This window comes from Megalobrama amblycephala, linkage group LG6, assembly GCF_018812025.1.
Source record: "Megalobrama amblycephala isolate DHTTF-2021 linkage group LG6, ASM1881202v1, whole genome shotgun sequence".
NCBI lineage: Eukaryota > Metazoa > Chordata > Actinopteri > Cypriniformes > Xenocyprididae > Megalobrama > Megalobrama amblycephala.
Window position 1 is genome coordinate 838487 of NC_063049.1, and position 27748 is coordinate 866234.

The 27748-nt window shown below is 41.6% G+C and overlaps 1 protein-coding gene across 7 annotated transcripts in view; it reads left to right on the forward strand.

Moving 5' to 3' along the window:
- The first annotated feature begins 330 nt into the window (after positions 1-330).
- Positions 331-27748, forward strand: part of ranbp2 (RAN binding protein 2) — a 32014-nt gene continuing 4596 nt past the window's right edge. The window contains exons 1-25 of one of the 7 annotated variants that reach the window (XM_048192493.1): positions 332-550; positions 1936-2003; positions 2079-2190; positions 2886-3038; positions 3114-3344; positions 3578-3720; positions 5177-5372; positions 5451-5751; positions 7212-7393; positions 7761-7951; positions 8031-8154; positions 8565-8726; positions 8801-8938; positions 9063-9194; positions 11424-11618; positions 11694-11777; positions 14882-15020; positions 15694-15788; positions 15894-18651; positions 18826-20646; positions 21124-21195; positions 26030-26206; positions 26454-26531; positions 26950-27122; positions 27203-27314. In XM_048192493.1, coding sequence (XP_048048450.1) covers positions 479-550; positions 1936-2003; positions 2079-2190; positions 2886-3038; positions 3114-3344; positions 3578-3720; positions 5177-5372; positions 5451-5751; positions 7212-7393; positions 7761-7951; positions 8031-8154; positions 8565-8726; positions 8801-8938; positions 9063-9194; positions 11424-11618; positions 11694-11777; positions 14882-15020; positions 15694-15788; positions 15894-18651; positions 18826-20646; positions 21124-21195; positions 26030-26206; positions 26454-26531; positions 26950-27122; positions 27203-27314 — 7909 coding nt within the window. In that variant the 5' untranslated portion in view covers positions 332-478. Of the gene's footprint in view, positions 551-1935; positions 2004-2078; positions 2191-2885; positions 3039-3113; positions 3345-3577; positions 3721-5176; positions 5373-5450; positions 5752-7211; positions 7394-7760; positions 7952-8030; positions 8155-8564; positions 8727-8800; positions 8939-9062; positions 9195-11423; positions 11619-11693; positions 11778-14881; positions 15021-15693; positions 15789-15893; positions 20647-21123; positions 21196-26029; positions 26207-26453; positions 26532-26949; positions 27123-27202; positions 27315-27748 lie in introns of all 7 variants that reach the window. The other 6 variants (XM_048192490.1, XM_048192487.1, XM_048192489.1 and 3 more) reach the window with 6 other exon arrangements.

Below are 27748 nucleotides of genomic sequence, written 5' to 3' on the forward strand. Positions count from 1 at the left end.
TGGTTTGTTTAGCATATGTTGTCGCCGATTACGACCCCCTCCAGTGTATTTCTTAAAGTAATTATGACCATTTGCGCTCTGTCTCACCGCCTGTATCCACTTTTATGTCCTTAAACATTCATTTTTTGGGATCGACAGCTTATAAAAACTTATTTCTGGGTTTTTTAGCTTGTTAGCTGTGCACCTTGTCACATAGCAGCTTTTAGACATTGTTCTGTTTTTTTGTAATAAGTCAGAAAAGACAAAGAGGCAGCCTCACGCAATACAAAGTCAATGGAGACGGTCGGATTGTTTTCCCCGGTGGGCTCCACACTCCAATCCGGTAGGTGGCGGAAACGCGCCATTCACGGTGGTTTGTCATAAAACACCAGAAGAAGAAGAAGGCGACGGAAAAGGAAGTTGCGCCATTACGTGATCGAGCGTTGAGCCGACAGCGATCACAGATGCCGCTCGGCGATTAAACGATAAAGATTTAAACATGAGGAGGAGTAAAGCAGAAGTGGATCGATATATTTCTTCAGTTCAGAGCGCCTCTCCCTCTCAGAAACAGGTAAAGAGCAACTGCAGGCCGCGTGCGTGCGTGTGTGTGAGAGGAGCTGACGCTAAACCAGCCGTTACCGCGCGCGCTCCCGTCACTCAAACCGACACAATCTGCTAAATCATTAACGTTACAGATCTTGCTATTTTCCTCATTATAGCGTAGAAACTCTCTTTAAGAAGTTGTCTGTTGTCTCTCACTGGGTTTTGGATCAAAGCCTCTTTTATTGCTCAAATTAAAGTTGATCTTTAACTAGAACGAAACTTAAAACTATTCTCTATTGACCTGTTGCAGCTCGTGATATTCTGACCAATGTTTAACACTTTTATTATTATTGCCTCTCCTGTTTATTATTCTGTTAAATGAATGTAAATGTAGATGTCTTGATCACTGTAAACCACAATAATGTCGCCGAGCTCCAAATGTGAAGTTAATTATCGTGATTACATCAGTCAGTCTTCAGATTCAGTTTGTTCTACACTCATATTAATTGCAACAACTGAAATGTTTAATAAACTCATAGTTTTGGGTCATGTCTCAAATGATTGGACACGTGATTAATTTGTGTTGACTGTGGTGGAGGTGTGAACACGTGACATGATGTGGGCTGGGTAAGAAATGTAGGTTTCTTTAATTGATTCTCATTTTGATGAACCGATGCTGATTCATAAATCCCAAGAATCAATCTGTTTTCAGTGGATGAATGAACAGATCAATCAATGAATCACAACAAGCTGAGTCACTTTTGATATGAAACAAAGTCCGTTTAATTAAGAAATCCAGACAGTAAAGGTCAGAACAGAGCTCTCACAGTGCCCCAATGTCAAATATCTCCTCATAATGGAAGGTTAATTTCTAATATAAGGAAATCACTTCATGAAAGAATATAAAGAGAGAAGATTGTGAAGTGTGGAGGTCCTCAGGTGTTCAGGTGATGCTCCCTCAGAAGAGTTCATCAAATACACTAGGAAAGGTGACCAAAAGATCAGCCTCGGACAGCGCTTAGATTTCAGACAGGATTTAATGGATCACATCTTTATCTCATCTGTGTTAAGAATTAACGGTGTAAAGGCGATTACCGCATACATTTCTTTCTTTAAGCACAATATTGTCAGGACTAGTGTTATAACTTTATACAAATCAGTTAATTTTAACCTTCAATATTTAATTCGAGAGCTTGTGAATCTAATCTAAACATGAAGTGTGTCAGCAGCTACTGAACGCTTTATCTGTTCATCAGAGGTTCATTTCAGTGTCATTTACATGATTCAGTTTCTGCTCTGAATTACTTTCGTCTTTACCGTGTTTACAGTGTCAGATTAAAGCTGAATATATTATGATGCACATTATCACACACTGATATTAACTGTGACGCTGTACCTGTTTGTGTCCTGCAGAAGTCAGGGAAAGGGTTTCTGTTTGCCAGACTCTACTTTGAGGCTAAAGAATATGAACTCGCTCAAAGGTAGGTTCACTCCTGTGCTCTCTGTCATTGGTCTGATGTGTGGTTCCTCTCTGAGTGATGTTTCTCTCATCACAGGCATGTTCAGGAGTATTTGAGCGCACAGCCGAAGGATCCTAAAGCACACAAGTTCCTCGGGCAGCTGTTCGAGCGTGAGGGTGAGACGGACAAAGCTGTGGGATGTTACAAGGTTCGGCTTCCTTCATTTACTCTGACACACATCTATCACAGATATGCAGATTTAAATATGTCAAAGCTAAAATATCCTGAAAGGATATTGCGTCAGAAATTTTACATTTATATTTACACCACAAAAAAATAGCCTTTTTTTTTTTCGGACAAGCAACTATTTTTACTCGTACAAGTGATTGACAAAGCTTAATGTCGAGCCCTGTATGTAGTCTTAATGGGCCGCGCTTCAGTCATCATTTCATGTTGTCTGACAACAAAACAACAAACAAATGTAAAGAGCTGACAATTGTGAATGTGAATACAACAATGACATGATGAATATTCTAATTGCCGTATGTCGTCATCTATCGACATTTAGCGACATATATGTGGCAATTAAAAAAAAAAATTGCATTAAAAAGCATTAAATTTGATATGATGAAATCTGCAGAAACCCTGATTAAATTTTAATTACTGAATGTTAATAAGAAGAAAATAAAACATCATTTAGATTTCAGTCTACACATGCGATGGACGTCAGTTATGATTATCTTTAGTAGCTCTTTTGAGTGGCGTCTCTTTGAAGGCTCTGTATTTCACGAAACACCTGAAGAGAAAGCGATGCGACCCGTTTTACAGATGTTTGTTGTTTTATCTCGTGGTTATCAGTTTCTCTGTCCTAATGCCCGTCCTGTAATGTCTCTGAACTCTCAGCGTTCGGTGGATCTGAATCCGGCTCAGTCGGACCTGGTTCTGAAGGTGGCGGAGCTGCTGTGCGGCAAACCGGAGCCGGACAGCCGGGCCGAGTTCTGGGTGGAGAAAGCTGCCAGGCTCCTGCCGGGACATCCCTCCGTCTTCAATCTGAGGGTCAGTGTGCGTCACATCAGCCTGCTCTGAAAACACCCGCTGTCCTCTGAGTTCACGGTTCTCTCTCTGCTGCAGGAGACGCTTCTGAGCACACGAGGACAGAATGCCTCCAACCAGCTGTACGAGCTGCTTCAGTCGGAGCTCCGGCTGCGGCCCGACGACACCTACATCAACCTCAGGCTGGTGCGTCTGTACAGTGCTGACGGGCGGCACGAGGAGGCGCTCAAGCACTGTCTCGCGGTGGAGAAGACTGGCCTTCTGAGGGACCGTCTGGAGTGGTACGAGCTTCTGGTCAGCACCCTTCAGGTCAGTGACTCTGTCAGTCTCCTCTCATGTTAGACCAGGGTTTTTACATCATCAAATCATGAGAGATCATCTGACTGACTCTTACATGGGTTGTTTTTGGGATAGTTCACCCAAAACTTTAGCTCAGACAAGGATATCTTTGTTCTGTAATGTGACCATGAAAGGTTTCAGCAGATGAAGGGAAGTTGGTGATGTGACACTGTCGTGAGTGTGATCAGTCTGCTGTGTTTCAGGAGTGTCTCTGCCAGCCGAGCGTGGCGTCGAACGAGCAGGCGTCACGCAAGCTTCACAGAGAGCTGCTGCTGGCGCTCTGCAGCCGCGTCAGACTGACACTGACGGAGAAGAGCTGTGAGGAGAGCGCTGATGCTCTCTGGAGGTACGTGAACACAGTACTACACACATGAAGGAAATCAGTCACCAAGATTTCACCAACCGAATGTGTTTATTTCTTTAATGTCGCTGTAGCGCCTCAGATCAGGCGGCATGTGAGCCGATCATCTCTTCCTCTTTACCACTAGTTACAGCAGCAAATAAACATGAATAAATCAATCAGTCTTTCAACCGACGCCAATAAAACGGCTGGAGAACAATGTCATGTAACGTCACATTTACCTCAGAAAAGCCTCTCAGTGACCATAAACCCAATAGTTACCTAGAAAATTAACTCTAGAGAAGAGCGTTTTTAATAAATATATGCATTAGATTGTTTATTTTATTTTTACTTAATGTATGTTTGAATAAATCCATCATGAAAAGTTCTGAGTTGTGAAGCAAGTTACCCTCGCCACCGCTTAAAGGGTTAGTTCACTCAAAAATGAAATTTCAGTCATTAATTACTCGCCCTCATGTCGTTCCAACGACACACTACACAAATTAAGGTATTTTTGATGAAATCCGAGTTTTTTTTTTATTCTCCATTGAAAGCAACGAAACTACCACTTTCAAAGTCCAGAAAAGTAGTAGAAACATTATTAAAACAGTCATGTGACTGCAGTGGTTCAACCTCAATGATGTGAAGAGACGAGAATACTTTTTGTACACAAAAACACAAATAACAACTATTCAATAATTGTGTCCCTCCCGTCATTCTGCTATGCTATTAATGTTGCAGATCTTCCGTGTTTACGTCTGAATGACGGCTCAGTATTGGCCGGCTGTGGTCATGTGACCAGCATGACTCGTGCATGCGATGCTGACCCAGGAGTTGGCCAATACTGAGCCGGTGTTCTGACGTAGAACCTGGAAGCACTGCAATGGAAATAACGTAGGATAATGACACAGAAGAGATTGTTGAATAAAGTTGTTATTTTTGTTTTTGCACACAAAGTATTCTCGTCTCTTCATAACATTGAGGTTGAACCACTGCAGTCACATGACTGTTTTAACAATGTCTTTCGTACCTTTCTGGACCTTGAAAGTGGTAATTACGTTGCTTTCAATAGAGGATAAAAAAAAAACCTGATTTCATCAAAAATATCTTAATTTGTGTTCTGAAGATGAATGAAGGTCCTACGGGTGTGGAACGACATGAGGGTGAGTAATTAATGATATTTCATTTCTGGGTGAACTAACCCTTTAAAGTAGATATAGAAACAGTCTTAAGTGAAATTTAAATGTATGCATAAAACTTGGAGTTAGTCTAATTTACTGATAAACTTTGTTGATTAGTATATAAACTATGATTTCAGTTTCGGTAAGTTAATTTCAGCACGTCACATGTTTGTAGCAGCCACAATAACTGTGACGCTTGTCATTTTTCACTTTATCCTGCTAAATAACGTCACTGCTTCAGTCATCAGACTTCAGACGTTCACATTGTGTTTCTGCCACAGTTTGGACCGTGCGATGCAGTCTCTGAAGAACACGGCCACGAACACGCTGGACGGGCTGTCGGAGGTGTTCACGGAGACGAGGGCTCAGCTGTACCTGTACGCCGGGACGCTGCTGCTGAAGATGGCGCAGGACGGGGCGCAGCAGTGGAGGGCTGTGCAGGATTTAGCCGCTCTCTGTTATCTCGTGGCCTATCAGGTATGATGTGTGTTTCCTCTGCTTCGTTCAGCTCCTGTGATCGCCCACTGTACGGCTTCACATCCTTGTCTCCCTCAGGCTCCGAGACCCAAAGCCAAGAGTTTGAAAAGTGAGCACGCGTCCCATGAGCCTTTGGAGCTGCTGGCCTCGGACCGCCAGAGTCAGGCGGGTCACATGCTGTTGAATCTGAGCGGGGACGTGGAGCAGCTGCTGAAGGACGTGGTGGAGGCGTTCGGGAACCGGCGAGCGCCGAGCTCTCTGTTCGACCTGCTCTTCAGCACACAGACCCACGAGCAGCTCTCCTTCATCTACAACGACGAGATGCATGTGGTCAGCGCACACGTGCCCAGCGCCGCAGATCTGGCCAAGTGGGACAGCGGTGAGTGTCAGACCGACTGTAGGTCCTGTCAGGTCTGGTCTAGGGGTGCAACGGATCACAAAACGTACGGTTTTTGAGTTACAGATCGGCAAAAAAAAGACTGCTTATTATGAAAAGAACACTTTAAATTATAACAAACTATAACGTTAGAACACTGTTAAAGACAAGTGAACAGTCAGTAATAAAATAAGAACAAGTAAACAAATTACAAGCATAGATAAATACAATAGACCAAAGATTGAACAACTAAAGGTTTAACACTAGTGTTTAGGTACATAAATGAAATTAATTGTAAAATAATACTGCATAAATATAGATCTTTGTTAAAGCTGTGTTTTGTTGTTTGAATAACATTGAATAGCAGCAGGTATTTATAGGCTGCTGTCACTTTAACCCTTTAGAACCTAAAGCTAAAATAGCCCGTTTTCACATATTATGTTTTTTTAATTATATAATTCTCTAACAATGTGCTATCTTCAAGTGCAAGGTGTCATATTTTTTTTTCCAGAAAACAACTGGCTTTCAATAAATTAGTTATTGACCATTAATGTATATGGTGAGTTTGTAAATAGAATTTAAATAGATGAAAAAAAAAAAAAAAAAAAAATCTGATTTTTATTTAGGAAAAAAAAAGAGAGAAATGATGATCGAAAGAATCTAACACTTCAAACTTAAATTCAACTATATTACATGTATACAAGTAATTTTGTGACACTTGGGTGCACAGTTTTATTCAGGAGAAATTTTTTTTATACACGCATACATATACTACATACGCACGCATCTGCACGCATACATTTACCGCACGGACACATTATACAGATACACACAGCAAATGCGAGTCTCACTTAGCCTCCTCCCAAGTCTTATCAAAAATCTGAGCCTCTTCAGGAAACTCTGGACTAAACCAGTCAATTCATATGGCTTAGTTTTAATCTCTTTATGAACTTTGCGTGGACAGTCAATGGAGAGAGAAATTTCTTAGATTTCATTTAAAATATCCTGTTTTGATTATGAATGCAAGTCTTGCAGGTTTAGACTGTCATATAATTAATGACAGAATTTTCATTTTTGGCTGAACTAACCCATTAAGACCAAATGCACAGATCCAATATTATGATACACATCCAATTTCTTTCTCTACCGTTAATGTTCACTCAAGACTGTGTTTGAGGATACTCGCCGAGCCGGGTATTTTGAGAGTATTTGGTGTGTGTGAGTCTGTTCAAGTTTGAGGAGATGCAAAAGACAACTAAATTCTGTGTTTGCACGCTGTCTGAAATGCGACTCTGTGATAACAGCGTGCAAGTGCCAAATTTAGTTCTCTTTCATGTCTTCTTGCACTTTAAATTTGCAAGACTCTTAGACTTTCACATGTGTGCCGGATGGGTCCCTACGGATCACGGATCAGCTGCGGTCTGTTACAGCATTTGTGTGTGTGTGTGTGTGTGTTGACACAGGTGCGGTGCTGCTGCACGCGGGCGATCTTCAGCACCTGGCGTGGCTCGGCCTGCAGTGGGCGCTGATGGAGCAGAGCGTCAGCCTGCAGCACTGGCTCAAGCAGCTCTTCCCTCGCCTCACGCTCGAGACCTCCAAACTGGACACCAACGCACCCGAGTCCATCTGCCTGCTCGACCTGGAGGTGCGTCCACCCTCTTCTCACCGTCAGTGAGGGGGAAACATTCACCTACATTTGAAACATGCACAGTCTCTGACATGAGTTTAGTTGATCCAGATGTTCGTTCATGTCTGATGATTGTGCTGTTGTAGGTGATGTAGCCTCTCTAAAATGCAGCATTTTCGTCAATGCAGTTATTTAATGCCTGTTTGTAAATCTCTAACATAAATATTGACATATTTAAGAAATCAAATGCGTCTCTTTGGGCTGTAATCCATTAGTCTTCTGTCACACTGTTGTAAAGGATTGTGGAAGAGGCACAATGACAGGATCTCAGCGGACCTGATGCAGCACCTCAGCTGTAGCTCTGTGTAACTGTGATGTGTTGCAGGTGTTCTTGTGCGGCGTTGTGTTCAGCAGTCAGACGCAGCTGCAGGAGACGGCACGGATGGCCTCGTGCTCCTCGCCCAATCAGCCCCATCAGCCCCGGTGTTTGCCTCTGAACATCATAAAGCTCCTGTCCTCCTCCAAGCAGCGCGAGTGGTGGGACGCCGTCTACAGTCTGATCCACAAGAGAGCGCAGTGAGTGATTGTCCTGCTGTGAGTGTGAGCCTGACGCACGGCTCCGTGTCTGACTGCAGTGTTTTCTCATGTGTGACAGGCAGGGGACGTCGGCTAAACTGCGGCTGCTGGTTCAGCACGGTCTCGGCACGCTGCGCGCCGGTGAGAAACACGGCCTTCAGCCGGCGCTGCTCATCCACTGGGCTCAGCATCTCACTGACGTGGTACGTCTGCTCACAGCCGTCCTCGAGAAGCTCGTTCTGAGCCAGGAGTTATGGGCCGCTCTGGTCTTCATCATGTTACATTTCTGTCATTTATTAAATGTTTAGCTAACATGTATCTCACTGCATTGGAGTTCATGCTGTGTTTCTGTGAACAGTAAAGCCCTGCATTCTTAAATTTTGATTGGCTTTCTCAGTCACTTGTTTCTCAGATAGTACGTCTGTAAACATCAGGAAGCAGCTCACGCAGTCGGTCGAGGGAATGAGCTGAGCTGGATAAATTAGACCAGTTTCATGTGTTTGATCAGCACCTGATTCCCATACATTGATCATAGTGTTGATGACATCATTAGTATGAGCACTAGTACAGATTGAGCAGGTGTGTCCTGACCGTCGACCCCTGTGTTTGACAGAGTGAACGGGTGAACTCTTACTATGACCAGAAGGAGTATGCAGGCCGCAGTGTGCACTACTGGAAAGTTGTGCTTCCCTTGCTTGAGAAAATCCGAAGCAAACGCAGCATTCCTGAACCTCTGGAGCCGATGTTCATGCACTTTCGCAGTAAAGACATACAGGTGTGTACCTTCTTCCTTTTGGATAATTTGTGACTTCCTGCTTCTGTTTCATATTGTACTGTCTTTGTCTTCAGCCTTCTCAAGTGCGAGTATATGAGGAAGAGGCCACCATAAGCTTTGCCACACTTGATGACATCGAGGGCAACACCGATGAGGCCATCGCAAAGCTGGAGAAGCTCAACAGCATCGTGTCTAACTGGCATCTTGCTAAGGTAACAGCGCTCTCATTGGACGACAGTCACACTGGTTCAGCTCCAGAGGTGAAGTGATTGATATGGGTGGTCTGTGAATGACCTTCTCACCTGATGAGTTTGTGGATGCTGTGTTGATGGTCAGATCTATCAGAGGCTGTCGGAGGAGGTGGGAAACGGGCTGGAGGAGACGCAGGGCAGGTGCACCAACTTCCTCCTGCAGTTCAGGAAATACCTGACGAAGATTTATCAGGCCAGTCCAGAGGACTTGGACAAGGTATGTTAAATGCCTCCAGTGTTTCCCATACATTGACTAGACTGTGTCGACCCGCCACATTCTAATTTGTCCCGCCACAGTCTCAAAATGAAACGATATTTAAATAACCGTCTGATAATTGCGCTCTTTCATATGGCAAAAGTGGGAGTCATAGAGCAAAATAAACAGACTAGCACCAATTAAGTCTTCGTGCACTATATTCAAACTCATCTGAAGCCATTTCATAGCTTCATGTGAGGGACAGAAGAATATGTGCATCGTTAAATTTAAGTTCACGGAAACTCGTCTTCCCTCCGCTGCAGCTGTCAATCATTCTCACAGCGCAGCGCGTCGTGTTCGGTAACGGCAGTCAGCACGGTAAAACTCTCCAATATAATATATTCCCATTATAATACTTGATATGTAGATAAAGGGCTGTGGATTTGCATAAAATATTGCTGGAGTTTATTGCTGTTTCTGAACGATGTCATCATACTGGCTACAGGGTGTCTGTTAGATCGCACAACACAAGGCGTGTGAATTCGCGTCACGCAAGATAACTGGAATTTAAAAGTGAGAAGAAACATATGATCAATAAACTGTTAACTTAGATGTAGATATACACAGGGATTCTCTTTGTGCCGTGAACTTTTCAATGCGCAGCGCAACTGCGCGCTCTGACTCGATATTGATTCAAGCGCATCATTCTGCACCCGGGATGCGCATTAGCGGTTTGTGATGCTGTTTTGAAGAGTTTCATATTATCCTGGTTTTACACACTGAAAGATTATTAATAGCATATTTTGTTCTGTCGTATCTATAGCTTGTTGCCCCATTAAAAATCTGCACAATATATTTAAAATGAATGTCTTTTAATCTTACATTAAAATAAATACATATAATTTTTACATATAAATATAAAGCTAATATAAGTATATCGTAATACAAATAGTAATTTTAAACTTTTTATTAAAATTTGGATTTTATAAAATTACTGTGCAAAGTTTTTTTCAAGAATTAGGCCAGCATAATTTTTGCTGATGAATAATATAGTCACCTACTTTTTATTTATTTATTTATTTATTGGTCAGCTTATGATTTATATATTTTTAATCATTTGTTGTTTTTCTCTATAATGAAGTAGTGTGTTTAGTGCATTCTGGATTGTCAAAGAGTGACTATTAGTTGCATAAATACAGATGTATAGATACAGGCCCCCACTAATAAATTAATTCAACAAAGGTAACCTCTTTTGCTACATATTTTTAATGGTTTAAATGTATACTCTACATGTTTGACCACTTATGAACTATCATTTAGCCTACTATATACGTGTACGTGACTAATGTGCCCTACCATCACCAATAAATAAATTACTTTTAAAGCACAAAATTGTTTACAAGAGAACAAGTTTCTTCAATGATCTAATCACTTAAATTTTGGTCTCAGAATGCACCAGATTTATGCTTTTAAATTTAAAACGTACAAAATACAAAAACGTACATGCCCCCCCAGACCCCCCTAGAGGGACCGATGTCCACCCACCACAAAATCCTGTGGGAAATACTGGCCTCTGATGATGCTTGTGCTACACACTTTACACCAGATCGGGTTCCTCAAATCTGTTATAGTTTAGCACTAACATTAAACAAACACTCCTGAACAAGTTAATCAAGGTCTTCAGCATTACTAGAAAGTCTCAGGCAGGTGAGATGATCAGGGTTTGAGCTAATCTCTGTAGGGCAGTGGACCTCCAGGGTCAAATTTACATAAAACCTGTCAGATGATGCTTTTAAAAAGCACTATAATCTAAATGTAGGAGATGGCAGACTAAGTATCAAGCACTAGAGTTGTGTGTGGCATAAGAAGTCATGTTTTGTTGAGTTGTGAAATGAATCTGAAGTCTGACACTCATATTGAGTAATAATAGTCATCAAAAAGAAGTGAATATGCCATGCAGGGCTATCCAAACATGAAACTGCTGACAGTGTGATGGAGAGGCTTCAGAACCAGAAAAAAAAAACTCAATCTCATGTAGAAAGAGAGAACCATGTGCATTAGGGAAACAGTCAAAGGTTTTGAGTGATTTTCTTTGCTCCATACGAGTAAATCACTGACTTACATTTGTGTATGTAAAACCCCCCAAAGTGTCTTTGACTGCAGTCAAGAGAAGTGCACACGGGTTTGGACTGATGTGAGGGCGAGTTTTGAATGAACTAGTCTTTTAATTCTGTCTCTTGGTGTTTTAAGTTACCTGTATCTATGGAGGAAGTGATGGATTCGCTGAACGAAGTCAACCAGCAGCTTGCAGATGATGGCGAGCGGGATGAAGATCAGGTGGACTATCCGCTGACGTCCAGCCCTGGTCATCCCACAGAACCGCATGTGAAATTCTCCACTCCGTCCCCATCCAAAAGTGTCACGTCTCCATCCAAAAGATCTGTGGTATGTCATTGCACTGGAGTTTCTGCTTGTTGTTTACAGAGTGTTACGGTTCCTGACTGTTGTTTCCTTCTCCAGTTCTCACCCAAAACGCCTCCTCATTGGGCCGAGGACCATAAGTCCCTCCTGCAGATGTTGTGCCAGCAGGTCGAGTCCTTGAAGGTCAGTCACACATCCACCACTTGTAGCAGAATCAGTCACTTTGTTTACTTGTTTTGATGTTTTATTTATGGTTTTGATTCTGTCCAAGAGTTTAGAACACTTGCACGCAGTGGAGAGATTTGCACACATTGCATCTGCTCTCAGCAAAAGCCATAAGATTCAGCTGGAGAAGGACACAAGAAAATATTCTGTAACGCTCTAGAGTTTGACAGAGATATTAGTTTCACTAATAAATAAGCCCTGAAAGTTGCTAGTTGAAGTTGGTATTTATTGAAAAAAAATCCAATGCTATAACTATTAGACTCATAATTGCTATTGAAATTGCATAAATTATATACAGCGACCGAGTAAAAAACGCTTCCTTCATGATCATTAAAGTTGCTACTCATTTCATTTCAGCACAAGCTCACTCTTGTGAAAACTGCTGTCATAATCAAAGCACAAGACAATACACTCAATCTCTAATTCACCTCATGAACATTTTAGTTACAAAATACCAGTACTTTTGACAACACAAGTTAACCCTCTGGGCCCTGGAGGTGTTTTGACATGCCCTGATATTTGTGCTTATATCTGTTACTTTTAACATTTTAATGGGTAAAGTGTGGTTATACTGTATTCAGCACAAACTCTGCTGAACTCTACAAACTCTGTATGTAAAGGTTTGTAGTTTTGAGAAAATGTTTATGCATGGTTTGTGAAAAAGAAAAATATTTTTGGCCATAAAATTCATACTGAATGTTTGTTCACAACACCTTTGAAAATATATGTTGTAGGTTTTAATGTTTCAGTGCTTCAAAATGATGTGAAAATCATCCTTACCACTCATTCACATAAAACAATATATTGATTTAAAAATTTGTAAGACATATCTTGTGTCAGAAGGCTGTATGCGGGGGTGAATGATCATGAATGATCATGAATAATGTGTTTCACACCTGTGAAGACAAAGACCCTCCCTTAATGACCCGATCACCTGAATGGGACTGTGAAGGAACTTGAACAAAGAATGTGAGGAGATTTAAAAGAATAGCTTTTTGATTTATATTTTATTTACAAAACAACATAATCTAAATATACATAACAAAGACCAAAAAGGCACATCATTGAGCACACTGATCTAAAGACGGAGACTTGAACAGTCACACACCATTGTGCCTTTCCTGAAACCGTTCCTGTTCAACATACCGGTCACCTTTCCAAGGTGTTTTTTTTTTTTTCTTTTTTCTTTTTTTTTTTCTTTTTCCATTTTACCATGTTACCACCAACAAAAGACTGAACATGCTGGCATCAGAAGCAACCAGGGCTGCATCTAATTGTGATTTTTGTGGTTAAAATTGTGATTTAAAATTCACAAAAAAGAACACCAGGCTTGTTGTGCCTACTTGTATGGCTGAATAAAATAATGGCTGTAAATAAAACTTTACAGAAAATTTTTTTTTTTTTTTTTTTTTTGGAAAAAAGCAGGCATCCTTTAACTGTACATAATTATAAACGTTATGTATGTTAAATTACTGAAAGTCGGAGGGCGCCCTCCTGCAGAAAGTCCAAATATGCCTCACAGAAGTAAAATAACATGCCCATAGAATTTAATTTAGCCCAACCAAACAGCTTTCTACTTTAAAGTATTTGTGAATTCTCAATCAAGTCACATGCACAGTACATTTAATTAATATTTAGTTAAATAGCATTATGGGCAGCACTAGTCAAGTCACCTTTATTTATAATGCACCTTATACAATGCATATTGTTTCAAAGCTCTGTAGAAAAGTGATATCATTATCCAGCTCAGTTCAGTTCTCGTCCAATAGTGTTAGTGCAGTCAAATCAATAATATTGCTGAATATTAAAGGGTTAGTTCACCCAAAAATGAAATTTGTCATTAATTACTCCCCCTCATGTCGTTCCACACCCGTAAGACCTTCATTCATCTTCAGAACACAAATTGAAGATCATCTCAATTTTTTTTTTTGAGATGAAATCCGAGAGGTTTATGACTTTTCTGCATAAATCCGAGAGGTTTATGACTGCAGTATAATCAACAGTTTCAATTTCCAGAAAGGTACTAAAGACAAAACAGTCATGTGACTGCAGTGGTTCAACCTTAATGTTATGAAGAGACGAGAATACTTTTTGTGCTCAAAAACAAAACAAAAATAACGACTTTATTCAACAATATCTTCTCTTCTGTGTCATTCTCATATGCTGTGTACATTCAGAGCTTCTGTGTACTATGTCAGAAGCCAACTCATTATTTGCTGGCTCCTGTTTCAGCATTACACGCATGGGTCATGCTGATCACGTGATCAGCTTTGGCCAGTACTGAGCCGGTGTTCGGACGTAAGTATGGAAGCCTTCACTGTGCTTACTGTGTAAGGATAATGACAGGGAAGAGAAGAAATTGTTGAATAAAGATGAACAAAGGTCTTACGGATGTGGAATGACATGAGCGTGAATAATTAATAACAGAATTTTCATTTTTGGGTGAACTAACTGTAACAGAGTTTGTTTGTAAGGAAGGAAGAGGACAAGGGTCGGCTTTGACTACTGGCTACTTTATTCACAATTCAAAACAAAAGGTGTGCAGACCAGCACAAAACAGTCATGAATAAACATTCGATTCACTCCAAAACAAACAGACTGGAATGCAGGAGTGTGGCAGCCACTAGTCCTTCTCTCTCTCTCCCTCGCTACTGCTTCTCCTGGCATTTTATACTCTCCACACAAATTACTGAAACGAGACAGGTGTTTGTTATTTGCGCTTAACCCACTCACTCACCGTGCGTCTCCTGCCTCTCTCTCCTGCTGCAGACTTTGCTGAACCATGCCCCCCTTGCCACACTAACCCTTTAAGTGTCTCCACTATGGGATATAGCGCAGCTGTGCCTTAGGCAACCCAAGTTCATGTTAAAAGCCTTAAACCTGCTAAAAGCAAGTGTTGTTTTAGAAGTTTATTTTTGACAGCTACAGCGCTATTTTTTTTTTTTTTTTTTTTCTAGTGGTTTTAAATTGAACCATGTAAAAATGGGCAGCTCCTGGTGAAATTGGATCAGAGTTTCTGATTTTAGTGTTTGTAATATCCTGTTTTGTTTTCTCTCACACAGAATGAGGTTCATGACCTGCGGCATAACTCCTCTGATGGTACACCATCCTCATATAGGATGTATCGAGATAATTATACTGCAGAAGGACTTCAGGAAGCATTTCCTGGAGCACAGGCATTCCATGGTGTTCCTCTTACCGGTCAGTTCAATTAATTGCTTTATTCTCTAAATCAGAAGTCTTTGAAATTGTTAATGTGTACCAGTGGTTCTCAAGGTGTGCCCACCCCCCGCATCTCAAATCTTGCTTGCTTTCAACATTCAAATATACCAATGAGCTCATGACAATAGACATTCGAAACAATGAGGTTTGTGCAGTTCTTTTCTATATGCTTATGTAACCAAACAAATGTTCTTGCTAGCACACAATCTGGCCCATATTTGATATAGATAGGACAGTAATTTGAGTGAAAATGTTGCAATTTAAAGTCGTTTTGCTCAAAGCAACCTAATGAATTCAGAAGGCTCAAATCACATGGAAACTTTGTGCTTTTATATGCCGTTTGAGCTTGACTGTTAAAATGTTCATCCTCACTCTTGACTTTTATGGATAATGTCATACGGGTTTTTTTTCCCAAAATTGCTCCTGCAAAACAATATAAATATTTATTCAATGTGTCTTGAAACACAGAAAAGCAATTATGTAGGCCTACTTAACAAAAAAAAATAAAAAAGTTTTTCCGTATTAAATTGAGGGCACTGCATCTTTTTTTTTTTTTTACCTTATAAACGGGGGCATCACCAAGAAAAAGAGAACCACTTGTATATACAATAGTTAAGACATGCTTAATTCCCATTCCCTTGATTTGTCTCAGTTGCCACTACAGGTCCCTCTGTGTACTACAACCAGTCTCCAGCATATAATTCACAGTATCTTCTACGCACTGCTGCAAATGTTACACCAACAAAGGTAGTGGAGTGATTTTCATGTAAATGCAATATATTCTACCTTTTATAGTAACCAGGAAAAGGCACAGAGAATCAATATCAAAGTATTGTTTGTTTACCTCTGCAGGGCCCAGTATACGGGATGAATCGTCTTCCTCCACAGCAGCATATGTATGCCTACCAACAATCAACACACACCCCACCTCTTCAGTCAACTCCCGCATGCATATATCCTCAAGAGCAGGTCTTTGGTGCTCCCATTCGATTTGAGTCACCGGCTACATCCTTACTCTCACCATACAGTGAAGAGTATTACGGTCACAATGTTCCTCAACCTACAGTCAATCCAACATTGCCAGAACCTGGGTATTTCACTAAGCCATGTGTCGTTACACCCACGCAGCCATCCAGGAGCAGTGAAAGCAAGCCTGCTGATCCCAAGATGAGTTTTGGGTCGCAGTTCACAGGTGAACCTCCTAAGGTTCCAAACTTTGGGGGTGTTGCCATTGCCCCGTCAACATCAGCAACAACTGCATTCAAGTTCAACTCCAATTTCAAGTCAAATGATGGTGATTTCACCTTTTCCTCTGCTCAGATGAAAAATAGTGAAAGCCTCTTGGGACTTCTGACATCAGATATTCCTCCCAAAGTAGAGGGACCATCAGAACCAAAACATCAGAACCAAGACCAGCCGCCTAGCCAAAGTGGAGTCTTTACTTTTGGGAGTAAAATTACCACAGGATTTACATTCACTGATGCTGCTCAGAGCAAAATGAGTGTTTTTGGCAACACTGACCAAAGATTTAGCTTTGCAAGTGGAACCAAACCAGTATTGGGAAATCCAGAGGCTCGGGAAGAGAAAAATGGGGAAAGTGATAATGACAGCACCCATGTGGAGGAGGATGAGGATGGCCCTCATTTTGAGCCCATTGTGCCTCTTCCTGATAAGGTTGATGTGAAAACTGGTGAGGAGGAGGAAGAGGAGATGTTCTGCAAGAGAGCAAAACTCTTCCGGTTTGACTCTGAGACTAAAGAATGGAAAGAGAGGGGAATTGGAAGTATCAAAATTCTAAAACACAGAACATCTGGGAAAGTTCGTCTGTTGATGAGGAGGGAACAGGTTCTCAAAATCTGTGCTAATCACTATATCACTGCAGATATGGCCCTCAAACCAAATGCTGGATCTGACAAGTCTTGGGTGTGGTATGCAATGGACTATGCAGATGAAATGCCGAAGACTGAGCAGTTGGCCATTCGTTTTAAAACTGCGGACGAAGCTGCACTGTTTAAAGTCAAATTTGAGGAGGCTCAAAAATTCCTTCAAGAGTCCCCACAAGGCCAACAGTTGGAAAAGAAAGGTGAAACTCCAAAGCCTCAAGTTTCATCCAAAGAAATGGATCTTAAAACACTGTTTTCCAAGAAGAAGGGTGAATGGGACTGTGACACTTGCTGTGTAAGAAACGCTCCCACATCTGTGGTATGCGTTGCCTGCAACAGTGCAGCTCCTTCCACAGCGAAGGACAAACCTGTAGAGTCCCCACTCTTCCAACAGTTGGAAAAGAAAGGTGAAACTCCAAAGCCTCAGGTTTCATCCAAAGAAGTGGATCTTAAAACACTGTTTTCCAAGAAAGAGGGTGAATGGGACTGCGATGTGTGCTGTGTACGAAATGCTCCCACATCTGTGGTATGCGTTGCCTGCAACAGTGCAGCTCCTTCTACAGCAAAACCTGTAGAGCAACTCAAAGGCTCTGCGCCCACGGCTCCTCCTGCTAAAGTGTTTTCTTTTGGGCTCTCTGGAGATTCTGATAAGAATGCCATCAGCACTGATGTCAGCTCAAAGGGCTTAGCATTTGGGTCTCAAATACCAGTTTCTTTTCAGTTTGGATCAAATGATGCTACAGTAACATCTGTTGGCCTTGCAGGTCAGTCTGATAAGAAAACTATTCAGACTGATGCACCACAACCTGCGAAAGTGTCAGCAGCTCCATCATTCTCCTTTGGCTCTGGATTTGGCGCTCAATTCGCCAAGAAAGAGGGTCAGTGGGACTGTGACTCCTGCTTAGTGAGGAATGATGCTTCAGCAACTGAATGTGTTTCTTGCAAAGCCCCCTGCAGCACTGGATTAGCTGCCATGTTTGGTAAAAAAGCAGGACAGTGGGATTGTGACACTTGCCTGGTAAGAAATGAAGGTACAGCTAGCCACTGTGTCTCTTGTCAGGCAGCAAACCCAAATATGAAAGGCAAGACCTCTACTGCACAATCAAGTTCCTCATTTAACTTCAGTTTTGGTAGTTCTAGCAAGCAACCTGCTGCAACAGGATTTACAGCCAATTTCAATCCAGGTCCTGCTTTTCAGTTTGGTACAAGTAAGGATAAAACATCCTCAGAAAGTTTCAAGTTTGAGCCCTCTACAACTCAGGCTGATAAGTCATCAAGCAGTTCAAATTTTTCATTCTCCATGCCAGCGCCTGCTGGTGGTTTCAAGTTTGGCATTACAGAATCTGAGGCAAAAGCATCAGATGGACCGTCACAAAGTGGGTCTGCTTCTGACCTCCTCAAAAATATTGCTGAGCTTCACAGAGAGAAGGAAAAAGAGTCAATTCCAAGTTCCTCAGATGAGACTGTAGACTCTGGTAGTCACGATAATAATCCCCTCATTACCGGTGGGCCTAACTCTTTTAGTTTTGCTGACTTTGCAAAGTCCTCACAAGGTAGTTTTCAGTTTGGCCAGAAGGATATTGTTGAACTTCACGGAGAGAAGGAAAAAGAGTCAATTCCAACTTCCTCAGATGAGCCTGTAGACTCTGGTAGTCACGATGATAATCCCCTCATTACCAGTAAGCCTAACTCCTTTAGTTTTGCAGACTTGGCCAAGTCCTCACAAGGTAGTTTTCAGTTTGGCCAGAAGGATATAGTAGAACTTCACGGAGAGAAGGAAAAAGAGTCAATTCCAAGTTCCTCAGATGAGCCTGTAGACTCTGGTAGTCACGATAATAATCCCCTCATTACTGGTAAGCCTAACTCCTTCAGTTTTGCAGACTTGGCCAAGTCCTCACAAGGTAGTTTTCAGTTTGGCCAGGAGGACCCCACTTTCAAAGGCTTTGCAGGGGCTGGTGCACAGCTCTTTACAGGAATTAATTCCAGCCCCAGGCCAGACACCTCTGCCGATCAAGATGATGAAATGTACAAAACAGAGGAGAATGACGATATTCAGTTTGAGCCGGTTGTTCAGATGCCTGAGAAGGTTGACCTTGTTACAGGGGAAGAAGATGAGAAAATCTTGTATTCACAGCGTGTCAAACTCTTCAGATTTGATACGGAAACAAGCCAATGGAAAGAAAGAGGAGTTGGCAACCTTAAACTGCTTAAAAATAATAAGAATGGGAGACTTCGAGTTCTTATGAGGAGAGAGCAGGTGTTGAAGGTATGTGCTAATCATTGGATCACAACCACAATGAATTTAAAGCCCCTCTCTGGGTCAGATCGTGCCTGGATGTGGATGGCCAATGACTTTTCAGAAGGAGATGCCAAATTAGAACAGCTTGCGGCAAAATTCAAAACACCAGAGCTTGCAGAAGAGTTCAAGATAAAATTCGAGGAGTTTCAGCGGCTGCTATTGGATATTCCTTTACAGACCCCTCACAAGCTTGTGAATACTGGCAGAACAGCCCAACTTATACAGAAAGCTGAAGAAATGAAATCTGGTCTTAAAGACCTCAAATCATTCTTGACTTACCAAAGCAAGGATGATGAAAATAGCGTAGCAGGTAACAGTACCTCTACAGTCATAGTCAAGCTCGACTCTGAAAGCACCGGAACTGCTTTAGAATGGGATAATTACGATTTGCAAGAGGAAGCGCTCAAGAACTATGATAATTCCTCTGTGTGCGATGCCCCTTCGCAGCCTGATTCAGTAGCAAAGAGTTTGTTCCGTTTTGGCGAATCGTCCACAGGCTTTAGTTTCAGTTTTCAGCCTATTCTCAGTCCCTCCAAGTCTCCATCTAAGCTAAACCAGAGCCAGGCTTCTGTTGGCACAGATGATGAACAAGAAGCATCGCAAGAGGAAGAGCGAGATGGTCAGTACTTTGAGCCTGTTGTGCCATTGCCTGATCTTATCGAGGTCTCAACGGGGGAAGAGAACGAACAAGTCATTTTCAGTCACCGGGCCAAACTATACCGCTATGATAAAGAACTTAGTCAGTGGAAGGAACGAGGTATAGGAGACCTTAAAATACTACAAAACTATGAAACGAAACGTGTCAGACTTGTGATGAGACGGGACCAGGTCCTCAAACTGTGTGCAAACCATTGGATTGATTCAAATATGAAGCTTGAGCCCATGAAAGGAGCTGAGAAAGCGTGGATCTGGAGTGCCTTCGATTTTGCCGAAGGGCAGGGCAAGGTTGAACAGTTGGCTGTACGATTCAAACTTCAGGAAACGGCAAGTACTTTCAAAGAGGTCTTCGAAGAGGCAAAGACCGCCCAGGAAAAAGACACTCTTCTCACCCCACTTTCCGCAAGAGTACCTGCTTTCACCCAAGAGGCACTCTGTGGTAATGCTGCAGTTGCTTTATTTGAGGAAACAACAAAAGAACGTACTGGACTTCCTGAGGTTGAAAGCAGTCCTAAACAGGATGGTACACCTGGGGCAGAGCTTGGTGCTCAAATTACCAAGACTGTGGTCTCTCCTCCCAAGTTTGTCTTTGGGTCAGACTCTGTGCAGAAGATCTTTGGGAGCCCTGTGTCATCAAAAGAGAAATCTCCTGTTATGATTCCCAGTCCAAAAGATGAGGAAACGAGTGCCTCAAAACTGAAAACCTCTGGACAGGCAGTGACCGGTCAGCCATCCGTTGGGACTTCTTTCAGCATTCCAACAAGAAGTAAGCTATATTTTGTAGCCCATAGTTTATGAATAAAACGGTTTAGGCCTCTTAGTTTAGATCTGGGATGTCCAACCCTGTTCTCAAAAGGTTACCATCCTGCAGCTTTAGTTCCAGCCCTGCCTGTTGTAATATTTCAAGTAGTACTAAAGATTATGATTAGCTGGTTTAGGTGTGTTTAATCAAGGTGGGAGCTAAACGCTTCTCCGGTTTAGATTCTAGTTGTTCGGTTTCATGGTTTATTCACGCGTTCATGGTCTTATTGTGCACTGTTCATTTGGTGTACATTTTCTTAAGGAAGAAAAAAATGTCCTTGCAATCTGTTGCCTCTTGAAATGTCTCCTTTATGGCTGATGTCATTAAGCCCATGTTTCTGTCGTATAGAGACCGATTTTCACCATCCACTCAGTTAATGAGATAAATTAAAGTCCTTCGCAGGAATAACAGAAATCTTTAACACGTAACTATTTTTTTTAGGTTTGGATTTTAGGCTTTTCAAAAATAATCCAATGGCATTTTGGAGCTGCACATCAGCCACCCAGTTTGAAGGTATTTCAGGCCACTGTTTACTGTGGCACAGTGAGTTTTTACTGACTGGCATGGGCCGGGAGACCTGACCTTGGCTGAATGATGTGATAACTTAATATTTCCCTGGCCTCAATCAAAACATTTGCATGGTCTGAAATATGCTAACCCTTAGCTGTTTGTTTGAAACATTAGTAGAATTAATGTGGATCAGTGGCTTCAAACTTCAAGTGTTCAGCAGTGAGTGTCGTAAAATTATTTTCTTAAAACTTGAAATGTGACACCAGCACAAGAATTTTGTCTCCGTTATATATTGTACGTGTACCAGATGTTTTTCAACATTGTAGTTGGCTGCTTACACTTCGGTTGATGTAGCGTATAACGAATAGAGCTATTTTTGTCAACAGACCATCTTCACGTAAGGACTAATATCCCTGCAGAGATTTAAGTTTTTATATGGTTACTCTTTACTGTCTTAACCGCAGTGTTAAGGATGCATGATACACATATGGCACATTTTCAACATGAGTTAGGGCTGTGCAACTGATTTGATTGATTTCTCCTAAAATAGCACAATTAATCATGTTTATTAATAGAATGTGCATTAAAATGCTTTGAGCGAAGAAACTACATCAGTAAATAAACTGCTATAGACGTTATTAACACTGCCAGTCATTGCAATGACAATGATTTGCAGAAAATCAGAAAGTAGAAATTCAAGAAAAATATTTATAGAATCTCCCTGACTCCATCATGAAGTCTTTCTTCGGTGTCTGGAGTAGGGATGGCTCGATACCACAATTTTGGCTTCGGTACGGCACCACTTCATTTGAAATGAATGTTTAGAATAAATAAACAACCAGAGATAAAGGAAAAAAAGTTCTTTCCAACATTATTCAAAGTTTCTGCAAGTTGGTTGACTTTTACTGTCCAGTTCATGCCATATCTGTCTATATTTAAGAGGAATAATGCAAGTACCTATTGTGTAATGCTGACAGTGAAGAGTAACTTTGGATTTCAAAGGATTGAAACTGACTGACACTGAGATGTTTGTGCAGATCAGGACAGAAGGCCTGTCCCCTACAGTTAAGCCTGGGGTGTGCTTCAGTTTCCAGCTTGCTCTTTGTGCACTGTTGAGTGTTCTAGCCTTTCTGAGTACACTTCACTGACCATCTTTTATACTTTCAAAATGAAGTTTGGTATAAACACGCTTCCTTCTGACTTGTACTTTGTGCACACTCAATTTCAAGTATATGCATAGACTGCAGGTTAAGAAAATATGTACAGCCCATATTTTCTAACTTTACACTCCAGTCACAGTGGCAAGAGTACAACTGAAGCATACTTTTGGCTTAAGCATACTAGTTGGTTGTTGTGAGTCTTTTAACCAGCTAACAAATCAGTGTGTGGATCTGCATGCTTTGCAGGGTGAGATTTGATTTCACTAAATCCGTTTAGCTGTTGTTGCTTCTTACTTTATTCTTACGCTGTAGTTTACGCCTCTAAGTAAGTCACTTTCACGGTTTCTGCATCTTCACAGACTTTTCAGATGAATGGCATTACTTTTACATTATGTATTTGACACTTTTATTCAAAGTGACTGGCATTGCATTCAAGTTATACATTTGATCAGTTCATGCGTTCACTGGAATTGAGTTCAATGCCATAACTGTATCTTCCTGTGAAGCGTCCATCTTTGTTCTGGTGACAGAATAGAACCGAACCGCCCTACACTATTCTTTTATAATAATCTGTTCAAATTTGATGTAGATCACAATATGGAAGAAAAGATGTGATGCTCCTTCCGTTACATCGTGACTTTAAGGGTGCGTTCACACTTGTCATGTTTGGTTCGATTAAAACGAACCCTGGTGCGATTGCTCGGTTAGTGCGGTTCATTTGAACATATGTGAACGCTGCCATCCGATCCCTGGTGCGTACCAAACAAGCGGACCGAGACCGCTGAAAAGATGAGTCTCGGTCTGCTTCCAAACAAACTCTGGTGCGGTTCGAATGATATATGAACGCAACACGGACCAAAGACATGTAACCGAACCAAAAACAGGAAGACGAGACCCTAAAATGGACAGAATCCTCACGCATGTCGGTTTTTCTCGTCATAGACGCGAGTTTGCCCATGACGGGCATCAGACGCACGTCTCCACGCAGCAGATTGTTTGTGTGTATGACGGATGGATCCCGCCGCTGTTTTGACTATTTTGCACATTTTATAAACTCTTCACGAGTTCCCAGCTGGCCAAAATACCATCACATGCAGGCTACGCACAGCTAACGTTACACACACACAACGAGCGCATTTACCTCAGAAAACAGCACTGTTTTGGATGTTCGGTAAGTTCCGTCTCAAAATAGGCAATACGTCATAAATTCCGACCAATCACGTTGTGAATGTGTCCCTATGCCTGAAGGTTCGGTATCTTTTGGTTCGGTGGTAAAATTGCCAATCTGAACGATAATCGGACCAGGACTAGATGTTTTTTTTTTTTTTTCTTCTTTGGTCGGACCAAATGAACCAAACGAACCGAACTACAAGTGTGAACGCACCCTAAATGGCAGCAGTGGGTGATGATTCCTTGATTCAGTTCATGATTCAGAGTTGTAATTGAGCCGTTCAGAAGACACTGATTATATCTCAACACTATCAGATGTTTTTTATCTTTTTTTTTCTGCCAGTGTGATTTACGTTTTGTTTGAGCTCACAGTGATGTCATTAGAAAGATGTCCAGCTCTGTTTGATATGATTGTTTCTGCAGTGTACAAGAACTTGCATTCACTAATTTTCTCCTCGACTCTTGTGCTTTTCCACACATTGAAAGTTGGCTCAAGTTGAGTAAGTTGTGAGAGATGTAGACGGTTGAACAGCACACAGTCTGATCGAGAGCATGAGTGTTTGCATGTGTGTGGCTTTATTACTGATCTAATGTTTGGTGTGAAATGTCGTCACTGCAGATGCTAGATGAGACGGTATGAGTGGTTTTGAGACGCTGTTATGTCCGTCTGCTACATGTGCTACATATGCACAATGTTCGCCTAAACTGTGCATATATTTGGGGAAAGAGTTCATTTTTCTAGCGAACTAACAACCTGTGAACACTGAATGGCTTTTCTGAGGTAAATGTAATACTGCGTGACATTATTCACAAGCTGTTTATGAACGTCTTTCTGCCGTTGAAACACTGAGCGATTACACGAGATAAGACCATTTCAGTAAGTTGCACTGTAGCTTTATAACATTCCTTCAGATGTTCATTCTGTAACTAGTAGTGAAGAGGAGGAGATGATCACGTTCACCCGCGCTGGAACTGTACAGTGTCTGTTACGCCACATCAAAAAGCATCAAAGCGGCATTTTTTTTGTTTGAATTTTGTGATAAAATCGGCAGAATTTGAAAGATGACACTTTGTTTCTTTATGAAAGTAACAAAACACAGAGCTTACTGCGATTATTGGCTTGTTAAAAGTGGTTAGGCTACAATGCATTACCGCGTGTGACCACTTCTGGATTGGAGTGGATCTGTGACTGACTGTATTCGTCTTCTGACTGTATGAACCGAGCTGTACGGTTCGGGACGAATACATGTACTGTTGCACCTCTAGTTTCTAATAGGGCTGGGCTAATTGATTTTTCGATTTCAACTTTGGTTTCTAGCAATTATAAAAACAAGATAATCGAGGTAAAGCGATTTATTGTGCCGCTGCCGCATTCTGCCAGCGCACCTTCCTTTCCTTCACGTTGATGTGCTTTCATTCCTTCCTAAAAGCCAAAACTTAACGTCCACATCAGCTGAATAAGTGAGTTTTGTAAAATGCAGTCTACTGTTGCTAAACTGCAGGACGTTTTTGCGTGTGCTCTGAGACGGAGCTGAACGCGGATAAGCAAATAGGCTTTGGATACTCGCCTAAAGGCATACACACAAAAATGTCCAAATGCCATTTTAGAGAGTTTTCACATAAACACAGTGGGTTATGTCTTGAGTAAACGTACACAGTTGAGAAAGAGCACGTGTGTAACAGTATATTAGATCCGTGCATTAGCTCTTAAAGTGACAGCAGCCTAATAAACCTGCTGCAGTCTGTCATTAATGATAATCAAACAACAAGAGAAAATCACTCACTGATCTTGACTGAATAAAGTAAGTAGCTTTAAGGATTAATCTATATTTAATGTGTACAGTAAGACTATGCAGTTTTGTTTTTTAACATTTGATTATTACATTTTCTGTTGTCGGTCATTCATTATCTGAATACCACCGTTAGTTCATCTTCCTGAAAAACTTAAAACACTATTTAGTTTGTATTTTTGTTCTGTTGTATTTATTTGTCCGTTTTGTTTAGTTTCTTTGTTCGTGTAATATTGACTGTTTGCTTGTCTTATTTAATTATTTTGAAGATGTTTTTCTTACGTTATTTAATCTAGTTTTTGCTGAAGTACCAATAATTGTGAAATTTCACTATTTAAATGTACTCATATTGTGAAATACGACTATGATCGTACCGCCCACCAATAATGGAGTTAAATATTTGTGATTTCAATATTGAGCAAAAATGATCATGATTTTTGCCACAATCAAGCAAATTTGCAAAAGACTTTGTTTGCTTCTGAAAGCGTCATTCATGATGTTCCAAACCTGTGTGACGTTCTTCTGTGGAACACAAAATTAAATATTTTAGAAATGAGTGTTTGAGGCCAGTGTTGCTCAGACCCCTCGACCTTCAGAAGGTCTCGTTTTGTAAGTCGTTCAGCTTTAGAAATGATGACAGTCTTTGGGTTGAACTGTCCATGTAACATCTGTTGTTGCATTAGCTGAAATTAGTCTTTGTGTTTGTTTTTGACTCAGCTTCGCCTCGGTCAGAACAGAAGAGCACTGAGGACGTGTGCGATGATGACGTTGAGATTATATTTGAGCGAAAGCCAACAAGAGAGCAAGCAGAACTGGCCGCTCGACTGATGCTTCCTCCTACGTTCTTCTGTTACAAAAATGACCCAGGATACATCAGCGATGATGACAATGATGGTAAGATCTAAACTGTATTCAAATATAGTCTGATTTCTGCCACCTGTAACAGTACAGATGTCCAAACTGCCTTAATAAAGCAGCAGATGCTCTGAGAACAGATCATTTGTCAGACTTTAATAATGTTCACAGCTTCTAACTCTAAAGCATTGAGGAATGATTATGGTCAGATCAGTGTGCAGGTGTCTGGGCCTCGACCGTGGGTTAAATCATGATTCACATGTGTTTCAATCTCTGCGTTACACAGATGAAGATTTTGAAACCGCAGTGAGAAATCTGAAAGGAAAGCTGTATCCGGACGGAGCTGATGGGGCGTCGGATCATGGTAGGTTACTCTGGTGACATGCATTGAGTCTAGTTCAGTTATTATAGTGAATGTAATAGCATGCAGCTGTTTTTCAGACACTGAACACACACACACACAGCTGTATTCAGATGCACAGATCTGCTGAACGTCTCTGTTCATGTGGAGAGTCACCACTGGCTCTTTTATGGGCTTTAAAAGGTTTAAAAAGTGCAGTGCAAGTAATGGAGTTACTGCTCTCATAGAAACTGATGGATCAGTTACTGGATCAGCATGGATCAAGCTTCTGGTTCCAGTTCCTTAAACTTTCACTTTTTCTATTACTTTCCAATTCCAAAGTGTGGTTGCAGAACTTGTAACTAGTAGTAACTAGTATGATGTCGTATCGATGTGGATTATCATCAGCGCAGAGAGTGAGCGTGAGGCTGGTGTGTTTCAGACTCTGAGTGCACACTACTGTGGGAGAAGAAGCCGACTGCAGCCGAGGAGCAGAGAGCCCGACGCCTGCAGCTGCCGCCCACCTTCCTGTGCGGCGTCAGCAGCGACTCCGAGGCCGAGGCCGATCGGACGGACGACTTCAGCTCCGAGCTCCAGAAACTACAGCTCGCACAGGTCAGGTGACTTTCTGAACACTAGATGTGATGTGATTTGCAGCACTAGTTGGACACTTATGTCTTGTTCTGGTCACACAGGTGAAGCTGAAGCCTTCCCATGATGCTGCAGCAGAAGAGCCTCCCGCGGACGGCAGCCGGCCCATTGACCTCTCCACAAAGAGGAGCGAGGCCGACTCCAGCTCCACCGAAGGTACACGCGTGTCCTCCACGCTTCATTCCCACAGCAGCTGCCCTGGACAGGCTCATTTGTGATGTAGATGCTGTCGACACGTTACTATGAGAGCAGATCAGGAGAGAGCAGCGTTTATCAGTCATATTAAAGGAGTCATGAACTGCATGTTAGAGGCACGGCTGACATTTTGCTTCTGAAATCTTTACTGCAGTTTTACTATTACAGTTGTAGAGATGATCTATCTTAAAGCGTTTATTACAGGATTATATTTAGATATTCACCTGTAGCATGAAAGATCAATCACAGTCAGGTCTGCTGAACTCGACTCCTGCACTCAACGAATGTGTTCTTCATAACTAACACACTGCAAACACAATATAAATACATTCATTGTGTCCATAAATCCAGCACAGGGACGTTCAGTCAAACCGGCTCGAGCAGCTTTTGCCTTC